The 27,424-nt window shown below is 37.7% G+C and overlaps 14 protein-coding genes across 14 annotated transcripts; 6 read left to right on the forward strand and 8 right to left on the reverse strand. All coding sequences in view use genetic code 12, as the record gives it.

The window, feature by feature from the left end:
• Positions 1-347: 347 nt before the first annotated feature.
• Positions 348-3,061, reverse strand: DASC09_049490 (V-type ATPase subunit a family protein; the record flags this gene model as incomplete). Its single annotated transcript, XM_064998548.1, has 2 exons — positions 348-2,914; positions 3,037-3,061. The coding sequence occupies 2 exons, from the start codon at positions 3,059-3,061 to the stop codon at positions 348-350; spliced, it is 2,592 nt and encodes an 863-aa protein (XP_064854620.1).
• Positions 3,062-3,287: 226 nt separating this feature from the next.
• On the reverse strand, positions 3,288-4,241 carry BUB2 (Bub2p; the record flags this gene model as incomplete). Its single annotated transcript, XM_064998549.1, has 1 exon — positions 3,288-4,241. One exon carries the CDS (start codon positions 4,239-4,241, stop codon positions 3,288-3,290), a length of 954 nt encoding a protein of 317 aa, XP_064854621.1.
• Positions 4,242-4,460: 219 nt separating this feature from the next.
• Positions 4,461-5,765, forward strand: DASC09_049510 (glycosyltransferase family 15 protein; the record flags this gene model as incomplete). The annotated part of the gene is made up of 1 exon (XM_064998550.1): positions 4,461-5,765. One exon carries the CDS (start codon positions 4,461-4,463, stop codon positions 5,763-5,765), a length of 1,305 nt encoding a protein of 434 aa, XP_064854622.1.
• Positions 5,766-6,196: 431 nt separating this feature from the next.
• On the forward strand, positions 6,197-7,422 carry PFA4 (palmitoyltransferase PFA4; the record flags this gene model as incomplete). Its single annotated transcript, XM_064998551.1, has 2 exons — positions 6,197-6,235; positions 6,298-7,422. 2 exons carry the CDS (start codon positions 6,197-6,199, stop codon positions 7,420-7,422), a joined length of 1,164 nt encoding a protein of 387 aa, XP_064854623.1.
• Positions 7,423-7,644: 222 nt separating this feature from the next.
• On the reverse strand, positions 7,645-8,445 carry DASC09_049530 (uncharacterized protein; the record flags this gene model as incomplete). The annotated part of the gene is made up of 1 exon (XM_064998552.1): positions 7,645-8,445. One exon carries the CDS (start codon positions 8,443-8,445, stop codon positions 7,645-7,647), a length of 801 nt encoding a protein of 266 aa, XP_064854624.1.
• Positions 8,446-8,789: 344 nt separating this feature from the next.
• On the forward strand, positions 8,790-9,404 carry DASC09_049540 (uncharacterized protein; the record flags this gene model as incomplete). Its single annotated transcript, XM_064998553.1, has 1 exon — positions 8,790-9,404. One exon carries the CDS (start codon positions 8,790-8,792, stop codon positions 9,402-9,404), a length of 615 nt encoding a protein of 204 aa, XP_064854625.1.
• A 183-nt stretch (positions 9,405-9,587) lies between these two features.
• SSZ1 (ribosome-associated complex protein SSZ1) lies at positions 9,588-11,222 on the reverse strand (the record flags this gene model as incomplete). Its single annotated transcript, XM_064998554.1, has 1 exon — positions 9,588-11,222. One exon carries the CDS (start codon positions 11,220-11,222, stop codon positions 9,588-9,590), a length of 1,635 nt encoding a protein of 544 aa, XP_064854626.1.
• Positions 11,223-11,449: 227 nt separating this feature from the next.
• On the reverse strand, positions 11,450-11,974 carry DTD1 (D-tyrosyl-tRNA(Tyr) deacylase; the record flags this gene model as incomplete). Its single annotated transcript, XM_064998555.1, has 2 exons — positions 11,450-11,846; positions 11,910-11,974. The coding sequence occupies 2 exons, from the start codon at positions 11,972-11,974 to the stop codon at positions 11,450-11,452; spliced, it is 462 nt and encodes a 153-aa protein (XP_064854627.1).
• Positions 11,975-12,237: 263 nt separating this feature from the next.
• BFR2 (rRNA-processing protein BFR2) lies at positions 12,238-13,733 on the forward strand (the record flags this gene model as incomplete). The annotated part of the gene is made up of 2 exons (XM_064998556.1): positions 12,238-12,715; positions 12,748-13,733. The coding sequence occupies 2 exons, from the start codon at positions 12,238-12,240 to the stop codon at positions 13,731-13,733; spliced, it is 1,464 nt and encodes a 487-aa protein (XP_064854628.1).
• A 251-nt stretch (positions 13,734-13,984) lies between these two features.
• On the forward strand, positions 13,985-15,640 carry DASC09_049580 (INCENP ARK-binding domain-containing protein; the record flags this gene model as incomplete). Its single annotated transcript, XM_064998557.1, has 1 exon — positions 13,985-15,640. The coding sequence occupies one exon, from the start codon at positions 13,985-13,987 to the stop codon at positions 15,638-15,640; it is 1,656 nt and encodes a 551-aa protein (XP_064854629.1).
• Positions 15,641-15,868: 228 nt separating this feature from the next.
• Positions 15,869-19,381, reverse strand: DASC09_049590 (uncharacterized protein; the record flags this gene model as incomplete). The annotated part of the gene is made up of 1 exon (XM_064998558.1): positions 15,869-19,381. One exon carries the CDS (start codon positions 19,379-19,381, stop codon positions 15,869-15,871), a length of 3,513 nt encoding a protein of 1,170 aa, XP_064854630.1.
• A 742-nt stretch (positions 19,382-20,123) lies between these two features.
• Positions 20,124-21,575, reverse strand: DASC09_049600 (SET domain-containing protein; the record flags this gene model as incomplete). The annotated part of the gene is made up of 1 exon (XM_064998559.1): positions 20,124-21,575. The coding sequence occupies one exon, from the start codon at positions 21,573-21,575 to the stop codon at positions 20,124-20,126; it is 1,452 nt and encodes a 483-aa protein (XP_064854631.1).
• A 28-nt stretch (positions 21,576-21,603) lies between these two features.
• DASC09_049610 (uncharacterized protein) lies at positions 21,604-22,017 on the reverse strand (the record flags this gene model as incomplete). Its single annotated transcript, XM_064998560.1, has 2 exons — positions 21,604-21,827; positions 21,894-22,017. 2 exons carry the CDS (start codon positions 22,015-22,017, stop codon positions 21,604-21,606), a joined length of 348 nt encoding a protein of 115 aa, XP_064854632.1.
• Positions 22,018-22,598: 581 nt separating this feature from the next.
• DASC09_049620 (Rho family guanine nucleotide exchange factor) lies at positions 22,599-27,119 on the forward strand (the record flags this gene model as incomplete). The annotated part of the gene is made up of 1 exon (XM_064998561.1): positions 22,599-27,119. The coding sequence occupies one exon, from the start codon at positions 22,599-22,601 to the stop codon at positions 27,117-27,119; it is 4,521 nt and encodes a 1,506-aa protein (XP_064854633.1).
• Between the last annotated feature and the right edge of the window lie 305 nt (positions 27,120-27,424).

Genomic DNA, 27,424 nt, shown 5'->3' on the forward strand with positions numbered 1-27,424 from the left:
TGTTTTCTTCAACAAAACCAGAATTATGTACAAGAGTCCTTGGTGATATGGACCGTAGCCCGTTCTATGAAACATTTCAATGCTCTTTTAAAGTCCCGGGTTACCCAAAATAAACATAAAACATGTTAAATATCATAACTAATGTAGGAAGTATGACAAGAACCCAGAATATAGACATTCAAACTTTTATTATTTTCATTTCGCTTTACATATATACACATAAAACACAGATGAGACCACCTATGATGAGAATATAAACAACATCTCATAAAAAGATAATATAATATTTGTTTATTTATTCATTTTTTCCCTCCCAGAAAGCACTATAGTCAACCAATTAGACAGATTCAGTCTTCCTTATTTTGTTTTAATAGAGCCTTGAATGAAAATGGCTCATATGCATACCCTTCTCCCTCAAAGAACTTGGACATCGCTTCAACCCAATGCAATCTTAAGGAATGTAACATGGCTGATGTACCTTCCATAAGAACTAAAATACAAACAGTCAAGACAAACCACATACCAAATAAAAACCATGCTTTGAAAACTGTGAAAAGTGATGGCTTTGAATCGTCAAAAGCATTCGAAATGGTCATTCCCCATAAAACCGAGGATAATTGTGCATGGGCCAATGAAAGGGCCCAAAGACGCAAGTATGAAGCAGTATGAGAAACACAGTTAAGACAGAATTCAATAGTGTGGATCACTTGATGGATCATAATATCTCCGAAATCAAATTCTCCGTCTCCGTGACCATGTCCACCACCTTCATTATCATTTTCGGTGCTAATATCGGTAATAATCAAATCATCTTCACTGGCATTATCTTCGAGTAATAACACAGAGTTATGATTTTCTTGAGAGTACAAATCTTTATAACCCTCACTGACTGCCTTATTGTTTTTATGTCTAAGTACCAAAGGCTTGTAAAGCAATAACCAAGGAACACAAACTAATGCAATGAGTAGCAATATCAGTTGAACAAACGCTTGGCCAGGATACAATTGCTCATCAATAGTCCCAGGAGATAAAAACATGTTAATAAGCATATTCAATAACCCCGGGGCTGGTTTTTCAATCTTGATCCAATCAACACACCATTTGTAGACGATCATTAAGGTCAAATAACCAAAAATACTTTGCATAAACAAAAAACTTGGAACGAAATTACCAATGATATCGACAGGAGATTTGAAGTATCGATAATTAACAAGGGAGAAAAAAAGTGAATATGTCATGTGAATAAAACCCATGATAATCGACAATTTCATCTTGTATGAATTCATGAAAATTAATCCATTGTCGGTACCATGCCAACTGGAATCAAGACCAAAGAAATAGGTACCAACTTGCTTGGCTTCAATAAGATCACCAGCTTTAAAATCACTTGGCCATTCCCAACCACTCTTGAAAAGCGTCAATGATAACGAGAAAATATCATTATAACAGAGCCCGGTATATATCGAGAATAATCCCATCAAGAAAATCAAGTATCTACCCCCGTATACCATTTCTGAGAGATCATCATTAACTGCTTTTTCTAACGATTTTTCATTGATGATCAAGAAGAATGCTATGAGAGCAACAATGAAACCATGTCCAATATCCCCAAACATAAGAGCAAACATAAATGGAAAGGTGATAATTGTGGCCAATGCAGGATTCACTTCACGGTAACTAGATATACCATAAGCATCAACAAGGGCTTGGAAAGCAGAGGTGAATTTGTTTGTCCTGTAAAAAGTTGGGGGCGTTTTATTAGTTTCAAGAACGTTCACCACAATCGTTGTTGTTGAACTATTTGTGGCAGCGGTTTCTGTGATCTCCCGCATGGCATTTCTTACTAATTGGATATCATCAGTTGGAACCCAGCCTTCAGCGATTAATGATCTTCTGGAGTGATCGAAATCAAACATATTAAGGGTGACATAAATCGCCTTTTCCTTTTTGATGGTCACACCCCATTGCTCTAAGGTTTCTGCTAGCAAGTTCAATTCCACCGTCAATGTTGACATTGTTTGGTTCAAAACGGTATTGACATCATCCAACTGAGAGTTTATACTGTTCAAGTTCTCTTCTATTAAATCAGGATTGGTATCTATTTGGAAAATCTTCCCGTCTAGCGCCTCGACAACTCTTTTACACTTATTCAAAAGCGCTCTACCGTGAGTATATATAATAACCACATCTTTATAAATATCTTTCCCTGCTCTCTCGTCATAAAGTGGCTTAGATATTTGAGAAGTGTTCATAAACAAGTTTCCTCTAAGAACTCTCCATAATATCTTTTCTGCAGGCTCGACTCTATCTCTAGGAATGGTGGCCACAATAAAATCGATGTCTAATGATAACAAAGCAGACATATTGTGTTGTTCGTCTGTCGGTGATATTTCAAACCCTGATTCCATACTTTCTTGTTCGAATAAAAGTGGGGCATCATCCTCATCAACTGATAATCTTTGTTGCGCTGTTTGACGGGTGTCATTATTCTTGCTGAAAAATGCACTCCCTTGTAAAACCACAAATCTATTTTCCACTAAATCGATCTGTTTTTTCTTCAACTTGTCGTACGAGGAGTCAAGATCAGTAATTTTTTCCTCATATCTACCAACAGTGTCCACAATCTCGTCGATCTGTGATGCTGATGGTGCAATATTCTTAATGGTATCGCTTTCTTCATAATGCACTATGCGCACCGGGGTCTCCTGCTTCGCCATTATTCCTTTCAAATATCTTAATTGTCTTTCCACATTATCTAGCTTTCTAATCTCCTTAACATATGAACGCTGGAAACTGTTGATATCCTTGTTAAGATCACGAAATTGGACATTGCCCATTTCACCTAACACCGACACAACATTTCTGGAAAGCTCGGTGGCAAGGTATACCTGAATAAGAGACATTTCCGCAGAACCTAGAAGAAAATAATGATATGTTAGAATTTCACTTCCATAATTTCCAGATCAAACAACGATCAGCAAGGCGATGAGCTGTTGTTCTGGCTCTTCTTCAGGCGTGGGTTTATCAAATACGTACGGAAAATTGCCTCTTGGTCACTCATTTTTCTATATTTTGAATCTAATTTCCTAGATATACGTGTCTCTGTTCTCCCAGGACAATGGCCGAGAAGATTTCCAGTTTCCCGACTATATAGATATAATATAGATTTGTGAGCTGTCTGATTGTTGTTTTTTATCAAAAAAAAAAAATGAGATTTTCCTTACAAAACGCACCAGTATTACGTAAGCGGCATAGTCAGATGACCAATATTATTATTACTATCGTTATTATCCCAACAGTTGGAGCTCTAGTTTCACTCTTGGGTCATAGGTATGTCGAACTAGAAGATCATAGATGTTGGAGGGAATCTTTGTGACAAAACTGATGGATAGCTTAATGATCTCTTTGGCCTTGATCGGAGGGAAGTTTCTTAGTAGCGACATTGGGGATTTCGACTCCAAGAGCTGTGATCTGATAAGTACTAACTGAGCTACCACAAGCAATATGTTCATATGACACCCATAAGCGAAAAGAAAGTCCCATAGGATTAAGATCTCGCTTAGTGGGGGCGTACAGGTCGACAACGTGAGCACTGATGGGAAAGCGTACATTTCCGGTTTAAGTAGCTTGGAATTCAACCAGCTTTGAAGTTTTGGGTCGACAATCTTGAGGATTATATCCACCAAGTTGGCACCAGTATAGACGCCATCGAGGGTTGGGGTGATATATAGCGGCAAATGCTTGGTTAAAAGGCTGTAGAACATAGCAAACGCTTCTGGTTCACTTTTGCACACAAACAAAAAAGGTGCGGCCAATATATTCATTCCTTGAACATATGGTGACAAAACTTCCTCATTAATACCATTGTTTTTCTCTTGGGTCCATGCAAACGCCGATAAGACTCTGACCAACGAGTTCTCGTGGACTTTCCGGTTGAAAGTTTCGTCCTTGGCCAATGTCCGGAAAGTATCGTTTCTGACCTTGGAGTACGACGATGGAGGACCTTTACTGACAAGCTCCAAGTAGAAGTTGGTGTTTATGGGCTGCACTCGCAATAAAATCGACCAAACATAGCATCGATAGGGGCATGTTTCGTAGCCCTCAGGCACGTTGAGTCCATCTGCCAAAATCATGTACCGAAGCTGAGACAACCCTGGTTTGATCAACATCTGGTGAGACCCGATGAACTGCTCTATCGCATCCTTCTTTCTTCCTTTTTTCGGCGACTTTTCCCTGGACATTGTTGTAGTTATTGTTGCTATTATCGTGTATAGATCCTACATAAATCATACAAAAATTAAAGGCATTTTGTAAACAGTCACGCAGCCCTGGCGGAAACAACAGGGCCCTGCAAAGGGAAAAAGCTTTAAACTTTTTTCTTTGTTTAGATCAAAAGGCATATATTAATTAACAGACTATTTATTATTCATTATTATTATTCATTATTACTATCAACACAGATGAACGGACGTTCTTTGCGGATCAAGACTAAAGCAAAAACTCCGCTCTTCTTCAGAAGAAGGATCATCGTACTATTGGGGATATTGGCGTTAGTGTCCTTCTCGGTATATCAGTTTGGAGGACCCTCTAATTCTACCATTCAAATTGTGGAATCTGGAGTCAAACAACCCAGTGAAGAAGAAGAATATATTAACGACTCAATAAAGGAGTTGGACGAAGAACTTGGAGTCGAGTTACAGGAGACAGTATTTGACTACGAACGATCTAACGCTACTTTTTTCACTTTGGCAAGAAATGATGACCTCAAAGGTATTCTTAGTGCCATCAGAAGTGTGGAAGAACGGTTCAACCATAACTATCATTACGACTGGGTGTTTGCCAATGATGAAACATTCACTCAAGAATTTATCCAGTTAACTTCAGGGGCGGTATCAGGAAATCCTACCTATGTCAAGATCCCAAAAGAATTCTGGAGTTATCCATCTTGGATAGATCAAGATTTGGCCGCTGATGTTCGAGACCAAATGGAGGCTGATAATATCAAATATGGGAATCTGGAATCCTATAGACACATGTGTCGATTTAATTCTGGGTTTTTCTATAAGCTTCCAGCAATGCAAAAGTATAGGTACTATTGGAGAGTGGAACCAGACATTCTGTTCAACTGTAATATCGACTATGATCTCTTCAAATACATGGAAAGCAATAATAAAGTATATGGCTTTACCATGGCACCTTACGAAATCCATACAACGGTACTTAGCTTGTGGTCGGTGGTCCAGAATTTTACCACCTCTTACCCCCAATATGTTTCAGATGACAATAACTCCGAGCTTTTAACAGACGATGAAGGTGAAACTTTCAATATGTGTCATTTCTGGAGTAATTTTGAGATTGGTGATATGGATTTTTACAGAACTGAAGCGTATGAAGATTTTTTCGAGTATATTGACTACTCGGGAGGAATTTATTACGAAAGATGGGGTGATGCTCCTATTCATACTATGGCAGCAGCATTCCTTTTGGATAAGGATCAAGTCCATTATGTTGATAATACTGGGTATTATCACTCGCCAAATGGCCAGTGTCCGATAAATGCAGAAATCAGAGAAAAATTGGAATGTGATTGCTCACCAGAATATGATTATAACTGGCTGGATGATAGCTGCATTCCTTTGTATTACGAAATTAACAATATGGAAATGCCTGATGAAGTCAGCGGCTTTAGTGGCTTGAAAACCCACAAATATGGGAAAGAGAATTCTAATCCTATTGTCAAAGCAGGATTCGATGTTATATCTTAGAATTATTAGCAAAGATATGTATACATATATTTATTTCACTGTTGAAAATGATATTTCTTTTTGCTTTTTTGTTTTTTCATTGTTGTTTTTGTTTTTTCGTTTTGATTTTTAGCACAGGCTCTCTCTGCTTTCCGCAGTTTTATATAGCCAAGGACACACATGTATTTTATTTTCTTCATATTTCATATAGTACCAACTGGAATTTTTCATTTACTTTTTGTGTAGATATTTTTTTGTGCCCTATAAAACATTCCCAAAGGTTTAAAGAAAAAAAAAATTAAATTGTGGGACCTTGTATTAAAACTCTTGCCCTAATGATTCTTATCGCTTGTTCTCATAATGGGGGTAACATTTTTTGGTGATGCGCATAAAAAGCCGAATTATCGATTCGAATAACATCTCCGTTGACACCAGGAAGGCACGAGTGCAACATGGGAATCAAACTCCCTCATCCCGCGTTAGGGGTTATAGTACGTTAATCTCGAAATATGATAGTTACTTGCCTCAATTCTAACATAGAAAAAAAAAATAGGTACCAGCATGCCTTATTGAGTTCATAGGTCATAGCGCCCACTTCTTTATCTTCAAACACTACTTCTCAACCAAGAAACAAATTCTCTTTGAATGTTTTCTCGCCATGATTTGGATATCATATTATATTGCCATCAAGAAAGACCCGGGTCAGGCACCAAGCGACTATAAGTCAGTGTCAGGAGAATGGAAAAGATGGTGCAAGAAATGCGAAGCTTACAAACCAGAAAGAACCCATCATTGCAAAACTTGCAAGAAATGTGTATTAAAGATGGATCATCACTGTCCGTGGACTGCAAATTGTGTGGGATATAAAAATATGCCTCATTTCATGAGATTCTTGTTTTGGGTCGATTTTACCACCGGGTTTGTGTTTGTTGAATTATTCAAAAGAGGGTGGCAATTTTGGGAAGAAAGAAATTATCCTGCTTATATGTTTAGAAAGTCAGAGTTAGTTTTTTTGATGATACTAATTATGATGGATGGGTTTGTATTTTTATCTGTGGGGTTATTGACCTTAAAATGCATGATTCATATTACTTCAGGAATGTCACAAATTGAAACATGGGAATGGGAAAGAGTGGAATCTCAGCTACGAAGTGAGAGGTTTTGGCATAGAATTAGAAATAACTATCAGAATTTACACGGGAAACCCATGCCAAAATTAAAATCCATTAGGGCCGAACAATATTTCTATTATAATGACAGTGATGCCGCAAAAAAATCGGATCATTGGTTATTTTCCATTGATGATATTGTCTTCCCTTATGACATAGGATTTTGGAATAATATTGTAGACCAGTTGAATTATCCTTGGCTTTGGCTACTACCTTGGACTGGGCCCAAAGGTGATGGCATACTTTTTGCAAAAACAGATTTATTAGAAGAAGATCAGCTCGGGTTGCCTTGGCCTCCAGATGGTGGGCACCAAGTTATTGAAGAACTCGATTTCGAGCCTGAGGTGGACCATGATGCTAAAGAATCCTACATTTTTAAAAGCAGAAAAGATTTGAATAGAAAGGAATGGATAAATAACATGGGGGAGAAGTTAACCGATTATGGAGTTGATGTGGATGTAGAAGCAGAAGAACCACTAGAGTCAGTACTTAAAGAGAAAAGCGGATGAAATGATACCAGTTTATTAGAAATGTGTATATGAATATTTAATTCAAAAACAATAAAAGAAAAACAGTTCGGCTATGTAAAATATAGAAATATATATCTATATATATAAATCAAAAAAAAAAAAGGAAGAAGAAAATAGAAAAAAACAGGATAAATCTTTTGTAAAAACTTTTACCAAAAGAGGAATCATGTCAGAGATTAATGGAAACTAAACTGATTTTCACTATTTATTGGACACTTCCATAAAATCACCAAAGTCGTCGTCACTATCATCACTTTCACTTTCAAATTTACTTGCTGTGCTTTTGGTTTGACAATCATCTTTCATGCTAATATCATAAAACTTGTCATTTAGTACATCGATCGTCTCATTAGATACTTTTTCATCTTCAGGAGCTCCTTTACTGGATAATGTTTCGTTATTTTTTGCCTCTTCAGCCTCACGCAACTCATCTAACATTGCCTCTTCAAAAACCTTGAAATCCTTTTCAAACGCATTCAAATACATGCTGAAATTGCTGGCCTCGTAGGAGCTAGGAAATTTCAACCCCATACCAATACGTTTGATATTGCTATTACTACCGGTTTTGGCATCTTTTTTTCCTTGTTTTACGTTATTAATTTCAATCTGGACATCACCATCGATTTCTGGAAACACCGCATAAACCTTTGACGAATCCGTAGGAATTATGCTCAAATCATTGCTATCTAAAGACGATAATTTTGGAATTTTGGCAAATTCACTATCATCTCCAGGATTTTTCAATATTATCCATAATTTAAGAAGTTCTTTGGGGTCTTTGCTTTTTGGTGGGCTCTGGGTAGCAAAAGGATTTATATCGGCATAGTCCTCTAGCAGCTCAACTTCATGAATTTCCAACACACCTTTCCACAATGGCTTCACATCAAGATCCCACCGAGATATGTTATGTTTAAAACCATCCTCTTTTCGAGGCGGTGGAATGTCGAATAATACGACATCCTCAGTTTTGTATAGAAGTTTATCAATTTCCATTGAATCCATAATGTTGCAAAACGTGTGTAACTCAGTTAGTTAAGTTCTCTTTGACAGGCAATCAATCCCAAAAAGTAAGAAGTTCAAAGTAAAGTGCAACAGTGGGTAACTATCAGATTATCTCGTGTAAATATACTGCCGGTACACGATTCTTTGGCAATTAAATTCAAATTAGGACATGTCAAACTATCTATGCCGTCTTTAAAAAGGGGAGCCTGATCTGTCCCGTCACATAAAAATTACGATTCTCCTGTGCGTGCCCATAAGGTTTTTTTTTTCGATGGTAACTCTTGATGTCCAATTATTTTATCATTTGGGGCAAAAACTAAGGAAAATTATCATTGCAAGACAGAATGGACGATCTAATAAAGATTCCGACAGATGGTTCTTCTCGTAAAGCGACGTCGCATATCGAGGAATATTTTTCGGTTTTGGACGAAACATATCAATTGACCAACGAAATCAACAAGAAGGCATCGGATGCCTTTTTCTCATTGACAAGAGCTAATATTTCCAGCCACGGGGTAAGAACCAAGAAATTTGGCCGCGACTTCTACGATTATCGTGATAGAAAAGCAACTTTAACGGTCCTGTGTGAGAAAGATGGGTGGAAGTTGGTTGATGGCTTGGAGTTTGATGAAGCAGCCGTCACCGAAGAATTAAAGAAAAATGTCTCTTCAATTAAAAAGCTGGTGTTAGCGGATGATAATAAATCAAGATTGAAAAATAGATCAAAAGAAGAAAAAGAGAAGGGGAAAAAGGATCTCAAGGACGAAATATCCAGGCAAGTCGATGCTATGAAATTAGAATTGAAGAAACAGAATCCAATAAGAATGTTCAATGGTGGGTTGGTGCCCAAAGATTTGAACACAACTCAAGAGAGTTTTGCACAACTTATACATCTATTATTAAAACTTTCAGCCGCAAAAACTAGGCTAAAGGAAATCCAATTGTCAATGAAATATTGATAAAAATCAAAATAGAAATGGTAGAAAGTATATTATATGGCACTTCATCCTCGACTCACTTGATATAGACTTACAACATATTTATTCTTTCTTTTAATTTCTATCAATGGATTATGAAAAAGAAAAACAAACAAAATGATCAGAAAATAAGTTATAATATTGTCAATATACAATTAAGCAATCTTAGATTTTCACTTTAGTGACAGTGGCATCTGGTTTGTCTTCTCTAGCAAAAACTTGTAATTCGTTATTCTTGTTGATATCAATGGTAATTTCAATGGTAGCACCTTCGCTCACATCCTTCACTACCAAGTCGGCAATCTTGGCCTTTGGAACGAAAATCTTTTCTCTAATAATTTCCGGTTCGTCATCTTCATCATCAGACCAGTCTGATTCTTCGTCATCTTCTTCTTTTTCTTCCTTTGGAGCTTGTTCGACAGTGGTTTCCTTAATGTCTCTTTCAGCTTCGTAAATGGAGATCAAGGCATCGCCCTTTGGAGCAGCAACCTTAATTGAACGTCTGACTGGGGTGGCAGCTTCGGATCTCAAAATTTGAACAAATTTACCTTCGGCATCAAGAATACCCAATGCCTTGGTCAAATGTGGGGTGTTAACGATAACTGGTTGCAAAGCTTCCTTCACTTCGGCTTCGTCGAATGATTCAATCATAGAAGCTTGCAAAGCAGCACCTCTGGCAATCAAATCGACTGGATCAATAGCCTTTGGAGTGGCTGGAGAAATAATTTTGACAGATTCTGGGAAAACGGCTTCCAAGTTGGCAGCAATCTTTGGAACGAAGGAAGTACCACCGACCAACAAGATTTCGTCAATGTCTAAAGTATCGTAACCGGCCTTCTTGACAATGTTTTCGACAAAGGTGGTCATTTGAGAGGCGACACTTCTGGCAGCGAGGTCGAAACGCATTCTATTGATAGTAGAGTGGAAGTCGTAACCATCGTTCAAAGAGTCGATAGAAATGGTGGCGGTGGTGACGTTAGACAAAGTTTTCTTGGTGGTGATGGTAGCAGCTTGCAATTTAGTGATAGATTTGTGGTTGTTTCTTGGGTTAGACTTGAATTTCTTTTCGAATTCCTTGGCGAAATATTCAGCCAAAGCACTATCGATCTTAGCACCACCCAATTCGTAGTCGTGGGCAGTTTCCAAAATGGTCATGATACCACTTCTGACGGCAATGACGGCGGCGTCTGATCTAAGACCACCAAAGTCAGCAACAACGTACAATTTGTCCTTGGCCAATTCGTTGACGTTAGTGGTATAAGCAAGCAAAGCAGCAGATGGTTCCTTGATCAATTGAAGGACCTTCATGCCAGCTTTTTCAGAGGCTGCTACCAAAGCTTTTTGTTGTTCTTCATTAAAGTTAGTTGGAATACCAATGACAACACCATCTATGGAAGAACCAATGAAGTCTTCAGCGGAAAGCTTCAATTGAGTCAAGTGTCTGGAAACGACTTCGTCGATGGTGAGGATTTCTTCTTTATCCTCGGATCTCTTGATCTTGTAACCAACTTTTCCGTCCAAGTTGAAAGGTTTGGCACCGTTACCGGCAGAGGTTGGGTCGATCTTTTCAAAAGGAACACCCAAGTAGTCTCTGAATCCAATAATAGTATTGGTTGGGTTTCTCAACAATTGGGCAAGGGCTTGACCACCATAGTATTCGTCTTCGCCAGCATAAGCCAAGGCAGTTGGGATGGAACGTTCACCATCTTGGTTAGCGATAATGTCGGCTTTCCCGTCAGCAGTAGCGACCGCAATAGATGAGGCAGAGTTACCAAAGTTAATACCAATAACAGTAGACATGACTCTATTTATAAATATAATGAATAGCTAAATACAAAACAAATAGCCTCTCATCACCACCACACCTTCTGAACGTTTTCCCCCAAAAAGTTTTAGAAAAAAAAAAAAAAAAAAATTTTCCCTTTGCCAGGGCATCATAACCAAACTGGCCCCAGGTTTCTTACGAATCAATGGGGTTATTCAATACAGATTTTAGCGGTATTACGGTGTAATTGGATCTATTATATCTATTTATTTTCCTGAGAGTCTAGTAATATTGTTACTGGCCCGTCGTTGTTCAAACTGACATCCATCATCGCCCCAAATTGGCCATCTTTAACGTTATTTTCACCAACCTCACTTCTCATAAGCCCTAGAAAGTAATCATACAATTCTTTAGCAATTTCCCCCTTTTGTGCCAAATGAAAGTCAGGTTTAGTTCCCTTCCGTGTTTTCGCCATCAAGGTGAACTGCGATACCGATAAGATTTCCCCGTTGATCTCCTTGACGCTTTTCTTCCAAAACTTGCCGTCGACTTCATCCTCAAATAATCGTAAGTTAACCACCTTCTTGCAAAGTTTGTCGGCGTCTTCCTTTGTATCGTTGACACTAATACCCACAAGAAGCATAAGACCCTTCTGAATGCTAATAAGATCTGGTTAGTCCGTGCATCTTTCTGATAAGCGGGAGTAGATAAGAAAGACTTACGAGGATATGACCTGATTCTCAACAGTAACAGATGCCCTGGTGACCTTCTGGATTACAATTTTCATTTCTTTCTATGATATATATATGGGGAGAGTGGGGACCTTCCTTCCTGTTTGGCACGAAGAACGTAGATAAAGTTGTGATTATTCACCACCGATTTCCTCTACCAATTCATTTGTGATGATATATTACCGAGGGGTTCATATCATGTGACTCTCGGGGTCTCCGGGGGTAATACATTAAAAAAAATTTTTCAGAGCTCATCCCGTACCATAAATGTAAATATATCTTCTATACATATTGATATTATTGACTTATTCAAAGGAAAATGGCTAAAAAGAAGACTTTATCTCAAGAGTTTGCTGATCTCTTGAAGCCCCAAACATTCGACTACGATATCGAGGATAGTGAAAGAATTGATGCTGATGATGATGAAAATAACCAAAGTTCTGGAGATGAAGATGATGAACTCAAGAAACAACATTATGTGAAGATGAGTAAGAGTAAATTGAGAAAGGATGAGTTGAATGTCAATGACGCAAAGTATAAAGGGGATACCATTAGCAGAAAAGATTTGTACGGATCAGTAGGGAATAATATTGATGAAAATGCATCTGAAGACAATGAATCTGACGACAATGAAAGTGAAGATAATAACGAAGAAGGTGAAGAAAGCGATTCAGGGGTTGACTTGAGTGCAGAGTCTAGCGACGAAGAACAAGAGCAGTCGGATGATGAGGAGGACCATAATGATGAAGGCGATGAACACAAAAGAGATAAGATTAAGGCATTAATGAATACTGAAAGTAAAAAAATATCACCAGAATTTCCGATGCAGCTCAATCAGACTCCCTCAAGGGTCACTTTGTTTTACAGCAACAGTCTCTCTATGATTCGATAGTTGACTCACGAATCAAGTTCCACAAAGGTTTGAGCACTTATAATCAATTCCCACAAACAGCAGAAAATGTCAAGAAATTTAGTGATGAAAAAACTGAGAAATATATTAAAAAAACCGAATCGGCTTTATTTTCTTTGATGGATGCTGTTCTCGAGTTGAGACTTGCCATGTACAAAAAGGATAAAATTGTCAAACAGGATAAGGAGATGAACAACAAGAAGAGATCTTTAGACTCGTATTTGCAGGAATCTGAAGTCTTGGATAATACTTTGCAAGTGTACAGAAACGCCGTTTTGACTAAATGGTCTCAAAAAGTTCAATCGGCCTCAGGATCCGCTGCTTTAAATGCCTCCAAATTCAAGGCTGTTAACCAAACTGCCGCGGTCCAAGTAGAAAATAATTTGTCTAATATGGAAAGATTATTGAAAAGAACAAAATTGAATAGAAGAAATGTTAAACCTTTGGGATACGTACCGCCAGAATCAGACTCATCTACTAAAAAGGCTGCGTTCGATCCATTACTCCAAGAAAACGATAAGATTTTCGATGATGAAGATTTTTACAGACTTTTATTAAGGGACCTTATTGACAAAAAGGTGAGCAATTCTGCGTCAACAAGTGAGGCAAACATTATCACATTGTCTAAAGTCAACAAATTCAAAAAGAATGTGGATACCAAGGCTTCAAAAGGCCGTAAACTTAACTATAAAGTGCAAGAACAACTTCAAAACTACATGGCACCAAAGTTTGAAGCTGGCAGATGGGATGACTATCAAATTGATGAATTTTTTGCCGGCTTGCTTGGCCAAAAAATCAACATGAATGAAGATGATGATGAAGACAGAGACGATGAGAAAGTTGAAGAAGCAACAAAAGCGGAAGAAGAAGCGCTTGCAAACGATGACATCAAGCTTTTTGGCTGATTTTTCTTGTCAACGAAAATCTTTAATTTTTGATATTTAATCTAATTCTTTGTATGTCTTTATAGGCTCACTTGCATATTTTGTGTTTTTGTAACTTCACAGAAATCAAAAGCTGTTTTTTTTTTCTTTTTCCCCTTATATAATTTACTAATCCTGCATGTCCAAAAATTTCACGATCTTTTTTAGCTTTTTTGTTCCTTTTATTTCTCATTCTTGAGCTTTGTATAATTAAATTTTTACATCTGGGCGAAATGGAAGTTTTTTGGTTTGTGAATCTCAGGGAGAAAACTCAACAGCAAGAATTGGTAGTAGCTGGTTCAACAAAGTGGATTACCACAGAATTGAAGGTGATGAATCAAGAGACTTTGAACCAATTGGTTAGTTTTTCAAATATTGTGGAACATAACGTTCAATGGCTTAATAGAGAGATGTTAGAAATTATAAAAATGGGCGATGAGAAGCGCCTGGACAATAATCAAATCAAAAATGGTCCAAGCACTGAGAAACAAAAAGTCAAAGTGTTTTGTGATGTTGAGAAGTATTCCCCTAACCCAGAAGACAGAAAAATTGAATCAAAAGATATTCTCAAAAATAAAGATCCTAATACTATTGTAAAACCTATCATAGAATCTGAAGCAAAAGAAAATAATATCCGAGAAAATGCTGAGTCTAGATGCTTGAAAGCTTTAGGCGCTGCAATAAATACCGCTGGCATTTCAAAAACGCAGCGGTTGATTAAAGAGGACCCATTAATCAAAGCAAAAATAAAAGAAGCTGAAGAGAAAGTCGATTTAGAGAGTGGGTCGTTGAGTTTTAATTCATCCTTTGGTAGCAAACCAGAAATAAAGAAAAAACTTAGTGCATCCAGAAGTGATTGCAAATCCTCACTATTTCCTAGGGGAAATTTTCAAGAACATATATCTTCTGAAAGCATTTTGAAAAGGCACGCCAAAATAATGAAAGCAAAAAGTCTAGATGATTCCCCACTGTTACGCGAAGTCTCATGGACAGCCCAAGAAAATTCAAAAAAGAAGGATATTGATCAGGGAAACTGTAAGAACTTCAGAGAGACAAAGGTGAAAAATCTTTCTACAAATGATATTTTGGATATTGAAAAATCAAATAAAGCACAATGCCATAATAATAAAGTTGAAGAAGTGAATGCAAATACTAGATCAAAAGCATTAAAGACGGAACAAATGGTAAATGAATATGAGAAAAAATTGTATATCTGTTCAAGCCAAAGAATGAAGAAAAGTGATATTGAGGCAAATAGAAAAAACACAAGTTGTACAGAAAATTTATTAAACAAAAATGAAAAAAGGTGTACTTTGAAGCCCCTCAAAAGAATTTCTCTCATGAAGTCAGCCAAATTGAGACTTGGTAAGATTGACAGTACATTCGATACTCGAGTTTCCATATCTTTAAATCAAAGCAGCTTTTCAAAGATCCCCACCTTCAAAAATTCAGCTCTAAGAAAGCCAAGAACTTGTAAGGGGAGCGCTATGCCATGGAACAGGACTATCTCTACACCTGATATTGAAACTATAAGTTTAGGCAAAGGAGCTTTTAAGAATAAAAATAAATGCCTGAATATGAATGATAGGATGAGAAACATCGGAAGTACTAAATTCTCAAAAATTTCTATTGATACAATCAAGCCTTCAAGCCCAAAACCAATAATGTTTGGTATTAGAAAAAAATCTCTCCAGGCTCCTATCGATGCAACTTTACCGGAATTACAAGGTAGCGATGACGATTTACTTACAAAGGACATTCAGTCTGAATGGTGTAAATCTCCTATAGTTAAGCAAACTTTATTGAGACAACAAGAAATAGATCCAGAATCGATCTTTGGCACGATTTCAGCATTAAATATGAGTGAGATTTTCAGTAAATATCATTAGATACGAAACAGTAGAGAGAATAATTGTAGAGATAAATATTTGTACATTTTAATATAAACTAATTTACGATCTCAAAATAAGCCAAAAGGATAACATCAATGAAACCTCAAGATGACAGAAAATAAAATAACCAATAATATAAACCAAAAAAAACCAAAAAAAAAAAACAAGTAATTTACTAAGAAAGAAGAAAACAAAAATACATAAATACATCACATCACAACACACCTACTCCTCAACTTCATTAAAATGAGCTTTGAAATCCTCAAACTTGTTAAAGTTGAACTGAATATAACTATTTCTATCGACAGTCAACTTTTTCTTCCCTTTACCAATACCTAAAGGCACCACTGGAGGCACAGAATCCAATTCCAAAGTATTTCCATTCAAGCTCGAGCCATTCTCAATTCGTGATTTGTTCACAAGCAAATCATCTGCACTTGCCACAAGCGCTTCATTATTATACATACTGGATGACCTGGAATGCGAAGAGTTATTGATATCACCGGCATTAGGAACTGAAAGACCCCCAGTACCATTGGAGTATATCGAAGAGGCAACACTAATATTTCTATTGTGACCAAACTTCTTTGGTGTAGGAAGGTTCAAGTTTTTGGAGTAAACGAAGCTGATTTGGTTTGCGGTAGGAGAGTTCGAAGGGGATTCCAATGCCATTGTTGAGAGCGAAGGAGGGTTGAATGATGTATTGGTTGGAGAAGTTCTCTTATCATCATCCGGTATTGGTAAAGTAGGGGAAGGAAGATCATCTAATTCGTCAGCTTCTTGATTGTTTTTCGCAGACTTGGATAACGGTGATTTGTCCTTTAGTATGTAAGAAGGAGTATGAAGAGTCAATCTTTTCAAATCTGCCATAGATTTACCCTTACTGGCGAACTCAATTGCCGGACCACTAGAAGCTTCGGCTGTGTTTTTCGCAAAACTGGTATCTACTGATAACTCCTTCACTGGTGATGATTCTTGATGTTGCGGGAATTGAAAAGTTTCTTCTGGAGTCTCTTTGGTGGTTTCATCCAATTCACTTTCTATTGGTTTCTCCTCAAGCTCCAACATCGCAATATTTGTTAAGTCAGTTTCCGAACGACGACGGCTAAACATGAACCCAGATGCCGTACCTTGCACTTCGTGATCAGTAGTGGCCTCAAATGGGATTGCTTCGTTATCTTCAATTTCTCCTCTTATTTTATCCCCAGAATCAGTAGACTCTACAATTGTGCCATTGTATGAATCATCAAACGTGCTGTTCATAGAAGCGCCGCCCACAAAAGGTCTAACTAGCGATTCTTCTGTTGCCAAGCTCCTCTTTGGGCTTGTCTCATCTTCCTCCAAAATATCGCCCACCGTCGATCTTAGGGTGCTGTTGGCGCGACTTCTTGTTATATTTTGTAGGGTATTCTCATTACTATGATTAGCCTGGGAAAATTCTCCAGTGGTATTGAGTATAGGAGAACCGTTCAAAATTGCCAACTGCCTACCAATATCACCATCTTTGTAAATTGCCAATGCTTCATCTTTCAACCAGGATTGACGAATGTACACCGTTGAACGCCGCTTCTCTTTAGAAGGATCTTTGCTTGGAGAAGGGTTGTTGGAACCAGCCACATGAATTGAAGAGCTTGCAGAGCCAGTTGGAACGGGAACTGGTTTGGTAGTATTATAAGAAAATCCTGACGAAGAATTGCTGGTAGTGGTAGAAGTTATGGTACCATGACGAGACCGATGTACCTCATCCGCGTAGGAATGCATATTCGCAATATTGGAAGGACTTCTAACACCACTGCTGAACGAAGATTGTTGTCTTTGATGTGATGATGATCTCATCGATTGTTTATCGGTGTTGCTTGCGTCACCATCACGGAAATTCACTTCTTTATCAAAATCAATATCGAACGAGCTTTTTATTCCTTGTTCGAAACTTAAATGCTTTAGAATTGTAGAAGTCTCTGCCATTGCATTGGAATCTAATGATATATGCTTGCTGTGAGCGTTGTTGGTATCTTCTTCTGGCGAAAATCCTGTCAATGATTTATCAGATCCCAAACTATTCACTGAATCATTGCTTTGCTTGAAGCCAATTTTTCTAGGAAGAGCCACTGATTGGATATGTTTATTTAACGATTTCTTTAAATTTTTAAATGACTTGGATTTCCTTGGTTGTGGGCGAGCTGGTGGTGGTTGAATATTATTCACCTGAATTGAGGAAGACATAGAGGAAGAAGCCAAATTTATGACAGAATTAATAGCTGACAAAGATTCATTTGGGGTTCCTGCAGAATTAAATAACCCACCACTACTATTATCTCCCGAAAACGTGCTGCCCTCGCCATGTAAGCTATTTGGAACTGATGAGTCGGAAATGAAATCATCTAGCTTTGGTGCCTTATAAGCAACGCCGCCAGTTATTGGCAGAATTGACGTTTCTGGGTCATCAGTCTTCGGAGGTATGACAGTCTTGGAAGAGTCCTCACTTCTATTGGTATGAGCCGGGGAAGCAGGTACTGGAGGAGCAGGAGGGGCAAAATTTGGCACCGGAGTAGAATCGTTAAGAAATTTGTTATGTTTGAGAAATGCGCCTTGAGGGCTCAAAGCTGCAGATGGTGATTCGTATTGTAATTTTGAATCCGATACAAGCAAACGACGGCTATGGGACAGAATGTTAGAAGTATTCGAAAGTAAACTTGATGTCGAATTTTGACGGGATCGATAAGACAAAGTTGATTTGTTTTTCTCATTTGTGTCTGTGTCATTGAAAGGACTAGAAAATTCAAAATTACCGATCCGACTGGAATCAATACTATCATAGGAGTTAGAAGTTTTAGAAGAACCATGGTCTGCATTGGTCTCACGTATTGGCTGAGAAATTCCCAATTTTTGGTCACTGCTGTTACCAGTGGTGGTGGAAAAACTGGAGCTGGTGCGTAAGTTTCTGTGAGTATGGGAATTTTTGTCAAATATTGAGCTGGCAGAGTTTGTAGGAGAAGTTTTGGAGGTATAATAAGAGACGTTCTTAGTGTTGATATTGATGTTGGGTCTATCTGACACGCGACGGTCTCCTGTAGCTGGGGTGGCACTAGACACTGGAGAGCTAGGAGTGGCGGGGTATTGACCACTTTGAATATAATCATCGGAAAACAAAGATGATGACATGGATGCTGGAGATGGCTTGTACCCAGCCTTTTGTGAACTAGGTGGTGCCGGTTGTTGCATGTCATCAGGACTGTGCATTTTGTCGCTATCATTGGCGGTGGTATCCATATGGTATAAATGCTTGAAATTCTGAGGTCCTGAAATCTGAACTTTGCTGATGCTATTGTTATTTCTCATTTTGAGTTTGTCGGTGGTACTTGTAATGCCTTCTAGAGTCATCGAGGTTGTCCTTTTGAATAATTTCGATGTTTTATGCTTTAAAGTTCTGCCATGGGACTCTGTTGAAGAAGGTATTGTATTAGAATTAGCTTCAGGAGATACAATATGGCCCTCTGTGCCAAATCTAGGAGACGCAAATGGAGAAGGGCTATTATCTATGTTGGGAGATTGAAACACAGCATTATCATTAGCGGTACGAACGTCTGGTGAACGATCTGGTAAGTCTGTGTATTTGTTTGAGTAGAGGTCGGTTGTCTCAAGGCTCAAAGGAGGCAGATAAGGAGTGGGCAGAGCATCTGGGGATGCTGGATTACTCCTGATGTTGTTTAGCCGTTTTCTGAGCTTGTTGGATAACATAATGATCCTGGGCAATGGGAATGCTAGTAAGGTTGGACTTGAAGTGTAACGAGTGTATGTGTGTGTATGTGTGTGCGTGTAATTTTGAAGGCAGCGGTATTATTATTGAACAGATCTATAGAGAGGGAAGGAGTGAAGGTATAGCGAATGGACCGTTGGCGAGCATTGACTACACAAGAGAATAAATACACTTATTGTATTGACGGTGGAAAATTATAAAAAATTCGCAGCACCGCCTGTATTTTGCTAAACGCGCTGCGTCGCTATTATCCTTATAGCAGGTCGTTCCTTACGGTCAAGTTTTTCAGTATATAATAGTAATAATGCTAATAATGATAATTATATAATAGTGATATCTTAGTAGACAACTGTCGATATCCAATTTGTTTATTGAAGCATAGTTCTTCATTCTTCGTTACCACAGGTTGCCAAAAAAACATCCCTGGCAGAAAAAAACAAAAGAGACTGAAACGGCACCAAGAGAGGACCATCACCACCCCTTTTAGTTTTTCTTTAATTGAGTAATTAGAGGACAAATATCTCAAAAGTATTAACAAACAGCCCTTTCTTCCCGTTTAGGCAACTTGGGGAAGCTTTGTCAATCGTTGCCCGGTGAAGAGCGGCCTTCCCTCACTCCCCCATTTACCCAATCGGGTAGGTCTGAGATGATTTACGCCGGGTGTCTAATTGTTACACATCGAATATGTATATATAACTAAATAACATTGTTTTTTGGCCTGTTTCACAAGGATTTCCTATACCATTCCAACTGTCGTTCTTCCAAATCATCCATATCAACCAACACCTTCTCGTACCCCCGGTTGGCAAACTGGATTTTCAATCTTTTGGAGACACCGCCGATCACTTGGGGCAATTCCCCGTCGTCTAACATTTTGGCACTGCCCAAGTGCTTCACCCAACTTTGTAAAACTGGCAGTTTACTGCAGCTCATGAACCTCAAAATTTCCAAGTTCAATAGCTGTACCTCTCGTAAAACTGGACTTTGCGTAGAATATACTTTGGATAGGTGCATCTCGGCATTCAACCCAAACCATAAGCCGCATTTCAACTTAATTATACTTTCATGGTTTAATACTGGAATTTCATTCAGACTGAAACTACCATTTAATTGCTGGGATGATTCAAATAACTCGATTGCCAACTCTCTGAAATCATTTCCAACTGTCGGTTTGAATGTATAGAGATCACAAGGTATTCTTGACTTGAAAGTTGAAATCAATAACCACTGGATATGCTCTTTTGACAAATCATGATCTTTGAAATTACTAACAATATCTTCCAAAATTTGAGGAATTGGGAACATGTACATCGGAATCATCTGTTCTGCGAATGCATTACTCAACAACATGGTTAATTCTCGCATCTCTTCAAACTCTATGTTCAAGAATTGATGTGGGAAAAGATCTGTATAACAATTTTTGTCCTTCAAAACTTCTTGAAATTTCAATTTTCTTTTTTTGTGATAAGTTTCCTTCATATAAACTGTTTCGCGATAATTTGAACACTGATCTGCTAAGTTATCACATACAATACCCCAATATTTATTGAAGATATCAGCATATAATTTCCAATTATTAATATAGCTCCCCAAGCAATTGTGCAGACAGCCAACACAGTGGAGTTTCTTTGGAGTTTTTTCTGAAAGAATATTATTGTCCAACATCATTCCACAATTGGGACAATTGAATGTCAAATATCTGTCCAGTGTCTTTTGGAATAATTTACAATGGCATTTAAAGAAGAATCTTCCTTCTAACTCAAATTTTCTAATAGTAGTAGGCAAACTGGTAAGAACATAACTAACAAAAAGCTCTTGGCCCTTTTTGATTCCTCGTAATGCAATTATTTTAATAGTTTTATCTTCGAAAATAAAAGTGACATTTGGATCACAGCTATGGTTTATTAATGAAAGAAAAGGGTCAAATGATAGACCAATACATTCATCATATGTATTTTGTATCATCACGCTGTTTATTAACATTATTGCCGATAGTTTTTTAATATCCAAGTCTTTTAAGTGTCCATTTAGTGGTCCAACAAGTTTTTCATTTTTGAATTTTTGTAAAGCTTTAAATGCTTCTGCTAAAACAAACCAAGAATGGGCTGCGGCATTATGAATAAATTGATCTTCTAGTTCAATATTTTTCTCACTTATGAATTTCTCTTGGTCCATCGCAAACCTTTCTAGAGATGTAAAACAATCAATATTGAACAACATGACACTTTGCACAAGGTCCCACGGAAGTGCTTCTTCTTTCCAAATCACCGCCTAATATGCCCTTCTTTTGAGATTGACTCGAAAATACCACCTTTGGGATGATCTTGGAACAATTGGCACATGAATTACCAAGATACTCATGTGTATAAGAGCTCTTGAAGGAATTGAGAACTTGGATAGAAGGCTTGATAGTGGTAATGGTCTGTCCTGTAGCACAACATGACGTCAGTAATAAGTACCACATGCTTATACCCATCGAGAACTAATACTTACCAGGAAAGTAATCTTTTTGTGCAATGATTCCACATTTTTCAGGTCCTCTTAGGGCATGGTGAACTGCTAATCCTTCTGGAATGATAATCTCAAAACCTCTTTTTGGTTTAGTGCCTGGCCTCATATCTTTTTTTTTTTTTTATGATGGCTATCTGTGTGAAAATGAGCCTTGATATTGATGGCTTAGTAAATTAGTTTCATAAATGGCTGTTCCAGACCATTGTTAAAACTAGTTGGAAGAAATCACCTCAGATTGTTTTGTGTACTGTCATACCATGCATGTTGACGAGTGCCGGGGGTCCCTCAGCTCACAATTGTTACAAAAAACACCAGAAAACTGTCATTGAATTTGCATATTTATAAATATTTAAATATTGCCTCCTAAATTTATCGAATTAGGCAATTCAATTAAAAATAAAATAATAGAGAAGTGAAATAATTGCAAATACCACCATGCTTGGGTATCTCCAGACTACGACCTCATAACCGTTTTTTTTTTTTTTCGATCTACGGGTAATTTGCCGTGTGTAGACAGAAACAAAAACAAAACCAAATAAAAAACCCATCTTCAACTGCCACCACTATCCACGTCTTTACAGTGGGAGAATAATAACAATAATAGTAGCTAAAAGAGTAGAGACTGCTCATCTTTTTCTATAATTGTCACACCCATAATTATTACTTTCACTCGCTGAAAAACGAACAATGTCCCAGAAGAAGCCACCAACATATGGTGATTATTATGCAAAACTGTTCACACAAGAACAGCACCAATATAACGGATTCCAATCCCTAGAAGATTACAACCAAAAAAACAGCTCCAGGAATCCCCATCCAGAATCTTTCAATCTGCCTCTGCCACATAATATCTATTATAGCTCACCAGAAACTGATACCGCGCTACATGACGTTATCGATGCCTATGGGGAAATGAGCCTGGATAAGCAACTGCCATACCAACATATCAATACCAATGATCCTTCACCAATGATCTACCCTCAATATAACCACCAATTACCACCGCAAAATTCATACAATTCAAGCCCAATTCTGAATCCTCCGTACCCAACAAACTCCATGATGATGCCAATATTAACCCATACCATCGATGAAAGAGTGAGCATCGATAACGAATCCATTAGAAACGAGGCATATGCCAGCATATTTGGGGCCAGTGGCCCAGCGGCCGTAAATCAATATCAACAACCAGAACCATCACTAAATCATACAATAAATCATTCCATAAATCGCGAAACTTTTCAATATCCCGACCAATATTATGATATTCCACAACCGTACCCACAACAACAAAAAATAGAACACCTAAAACATCCCATATCATTGAAAGAACCTCGAAATGGTAACGAAACAGAATATTACTCGGCTAATGAAGAAAGCATGTATTTCCCATCTTCAGGATATCGATATTCTCAAGACATAGCCTCAACAAATTCTGAACATGGTCATAACAGCATGACGGAACAATCATTTACTGGTAAAGTGCCACCATATCCTGAACAAACCTCGCCCGAATTTCAAGATAATACTATAAGCAATTATCAAGACGCCTCATATGTACTGCAAGGGCAACATACACTCAGATCTTCAATGAGAAAAGGACAAATGTTAACTCATCTGCATAGCCATTCGTCATCTATCAGTTCAGAAATCTCTCAGAAACCCTTGGGTCCAAGAAAGCCTCCTGCCAACATGTCGAACTCACCAGATAAAACTACGAGGATTTCTTCGAGACTTCAAAGTTTGTCCTTGAATGCACCAATGAACACCGAAGCGTCATCTTTCCCATCACCAAGTCTGGAAACTTACTCTCCTAGACATCAGAAATCAGTTTCCAGTATACCATCGCCTACTAGAGAAAAATATAAGAGAAAAGCTCCGGCAACTAATGGTGCTGTTCCTCAAATGAATTTACCAACCATCTCTGCACCATCGACCCCGACTTCAACAGCAATAGAAGCCAATATGTCCGTCACTACTACAAACAAAGTCATGAATGAAATGGCCCATCATCCAAAGTTCATTGAAAAGCAGGACAACAAAACGGTGCTTGTGAAAGATAGACACAAACTTAAGAAGCTCCATTACACCCAATCTGTTAAGGTGAATAAAAGTGAACCAAACGCCTTCATTCAAACAACTAAAAAATCACATACTTGGAACGAACCTCCATCTGCGGAATTTGAAGCCAAGAACGTGTCTGTTACTACCAAAACTACCGCTACTTTGACGGTTGAAGATAAAAGAAATTCAAAACTTCCACCATTGCCATCCCTCGACCTTCCTTCATTGCCATTTTCCTCAAGCTCACTAACGGATACACATTTGAAGCAATGTGTTGATCTTTGGTCACTCTCTAAACTCTTTAGCTGGTGTAAACTCCTTAAAATTTGGTTCAAAGAGGCGCTTATTCCAAAAGACGAGTTGGTGAAATCGTTGGTGGCACTCATCCGTCAAAGATATTCAAAACTCAGCAATACTTTAATAGAAGATAATGTTGATACCATTATCGAAGAATTTGAAAAAAGTGGATGTATATATTACCAAACACTATCCCCATCAACGAAAACTTTTTCGGCTTCCCAATTGTCCATGAACTCTGCAGCATCTTCGAGTAGTGACCTTTTGGTCTATTTCAATGAAGATGCAGAAATTAATGGGGTTCTTCCACAACTTGCTTCTTGCTATTCTACAAAATTCAACCATAGGAAAGCTAATTCGAATAAGTCTATCATGAAGATATGTTCCTGCTATTCAGTTCATTGCCCTCGTGAGCCGAGTAAAAGACTCGAAGTTCCGCTGCATTCAGTCAAGGCAGCCCATATAATCACTCAACCAACTGGTATGCGACCAGATGGCACTTCAGAACTCGGATGTGACTGGGTAGATCATTGGAATTTATCAAAAGAAGAATTATCAGAAATTGATGAACCAACTTTGCAACGTCAATCACATCTTTTTGATTTGATTAAGGGCGAACAAAGAGTAGTAACTCAAGGAAGAATAATTGTGGATATTTACGGAGAAAGTTTTGTCCATCAGAAACCCCCATTAATCCCATCAACCGATAAGTTTTATCAAGACGCATTTTTAACGGTTGTTCCTATTGTTGAAACCCACAAAAAGTTTTTGTTGGAGCCATTAATTGCTAAACTCAAAACGTCAAAGTTCATAAGTGGGGTTGCTGATTTGTATTCAAAATGGGTCCACGAGGCATTTCTTCCTTACTTGAAATATGTGGATCGTATGGTTGGGGTACGTGAATTGATAGAGTACGAGATTAATGTGAGGAAAACATCACGGTTTTCTAGCTGGATTTCCAAGATGGATAATGATCCTAGGGTGACGCCATTTGGCCTCGACCATGGCCGTTTATTTGGGCCAGCTTTCCTAGCAGCCACCATGAATTTGCCGATTACTCTTAAGGAGATTCAGAAATACACTTCACCGACTGATCCTGAACACAAAAGATTGGATAAGGCCTTGAAATCCGTTAGAAAATTGATCAATAAATTCAACACCATGCAAGACCATGCGGTGCGGACCAGAGCTCTTAGTAACTTGAATAATTCTCTTCTTTGGAGAAGTGGTAAGGAAGTAGATCTTGATTGGGAATCTCAAGATAGAAGGATTGTGAAACGTGGTCAAGTGTCCAAGAAACGTGATATGTGGCTTAATTCTTATTCACATATTATTTTGTTAGATAATTATCTTTTGATAAGTGACGAAATTAAAGACTCACCAACTCTGAAGAAATATCGAGTGACGGAAACTCCAATTTCCATGAATTTTTTGCTTGTGGAAATTGATACCAGCAAGACATTTGCCGAAAATTCTGGCGGCAGAGTAGGGACCAATTCTAGTGAGATCAGTAATAATGACAATAGCCAAGACCCAGTGATTTACCCATTTAAGATTAGAGATATTGGTCACAATGAATCATGGACTTTTTACACCAATTCTACCAACGACAGGTTTGAATGGTTGAATGCCATTCAAGAAGCCCAAAGTAAATATTTTGAACAAGAAAGGAAAAAAGAACCATTAAAATTACGGGTGATATCTGACGCGGCATTTGCGTTTGATAGAGACGATATTCCTCATAAATTGCCTATATACCCAAAAAATTCCGCTATCGATCTTGGGTTGCAAGAAGTATGGGAGCAGTTTCCTGGTGCTACTCCTCGGCCATTAATGTACAGTAAAGTAAATTCTTCTGAGTCATTTAACTATAACAGTCGCGAATATACTCTTATTGGATGTGGCTACGGGGTTTTTTTGAGCGATTCTAGTGAGATAAGAAATTGGAAAAGAGTCTTGGAATTAAGAAACGTGACTCAGTTGAAAGTGTTGGAGGAATTCAATTTGCTTGTGGTTTTGGCAGACCGGATTTTACAGTACTATAAGCTTGATTCTATTTTCACAGTATACAAAGGGGTAAGAAACAAGACTATTGGCCAGCGACTTTCCAAACAATATGTGAGTTTCTTCAAAATTGGGCAACAGAAAGGGTCTACCTTATTATTTTATTGTAAACAAAAGGTTTCTTCTTCAGGATGTTTCTTCAAAGTCATGATCCCCAAATTAGATGATGCTTCTAACAATTTTGAATATTTTGAAGAACATCGAAAATTTAACATTCAAGCAGAATGTTACAACCTCACAATTTTTAACAATACTTTCTCGATTCATACTGTGAAAGGTCTTGAAATCTTATCGCTTTCGATTCTTCAATCGCATTCAATTCCGATTCTCACCGACCCAAACTCTGGCAACCGTATTGAAAGCGGTAATGTGGAAATCATCCGCAAGAAGATTAGCTTGGCATCATGTAAACCGATGGGGCTATTCAAAATCAACGAGAACAAGGAACTTTTGCTTGTTTATAATGATTTTGCCATCATTTGTGATAATCATGGGATCTTATCAAGATACAGTATTCTTCAGTTCACGTTTCGATGCACCAAAGTGGCGTTCCAAGATGACTTATTGATCATTGCCGGGAAAAACATCATTGAAGTATTCAAAATTGATTCACAGACTTGTGTTCCTGGGTTCCAAAATAAGCCAGTTCAAGTAATTGGTAGTAAAGAAATTCTGTTGATCGATGATGCCCCAGGAAAGACCAAGTTTTCGATGATTCATCCATCGGAATTGGGAAGACAATTGGTGGTGGAACTTTTGCCGAATGAGTATTATAAGAGTTGAGTTTACTTTGCAATTTTTTTTTATTTTTTTCTTTTCTTTTCTTTTCTTTTCTTTTCTTTTCTTTTCTTTTCTTTTTTTTTTTTTAAATTTTTCTTTTTTGGTATCGTTTTTATGGGTATTGAGTATCGACACACCATATAGAGATATTTTATAGCTTATTATAGAATCATAATGATAATCGGCAAATATTGAAACACAGGATATTTTGAGGCGTTATTTCTTATTGATATTGTTTATATTATTTATATTATATTTTATGAAGCAGAAAACAATATAGAAGAACCTATTAGAGACATTTCAACCCC

This window comes from Saccharomycopsis crataegensis (assembly GCF_037102585.1).
Source record: "Saccharomycopsis crataegensis DNA, jcf7180000000085, whole genome shotgun sequence".
Taxonomy (NCBI): domain Eukaryota; kingdom Fungi; phylum Ascomycota; class Saccharomycetes; order Ascoideales; family Saccharomycopsidaceae; genus Saccharomycopsis; species Saccharomycopsis crataegensis.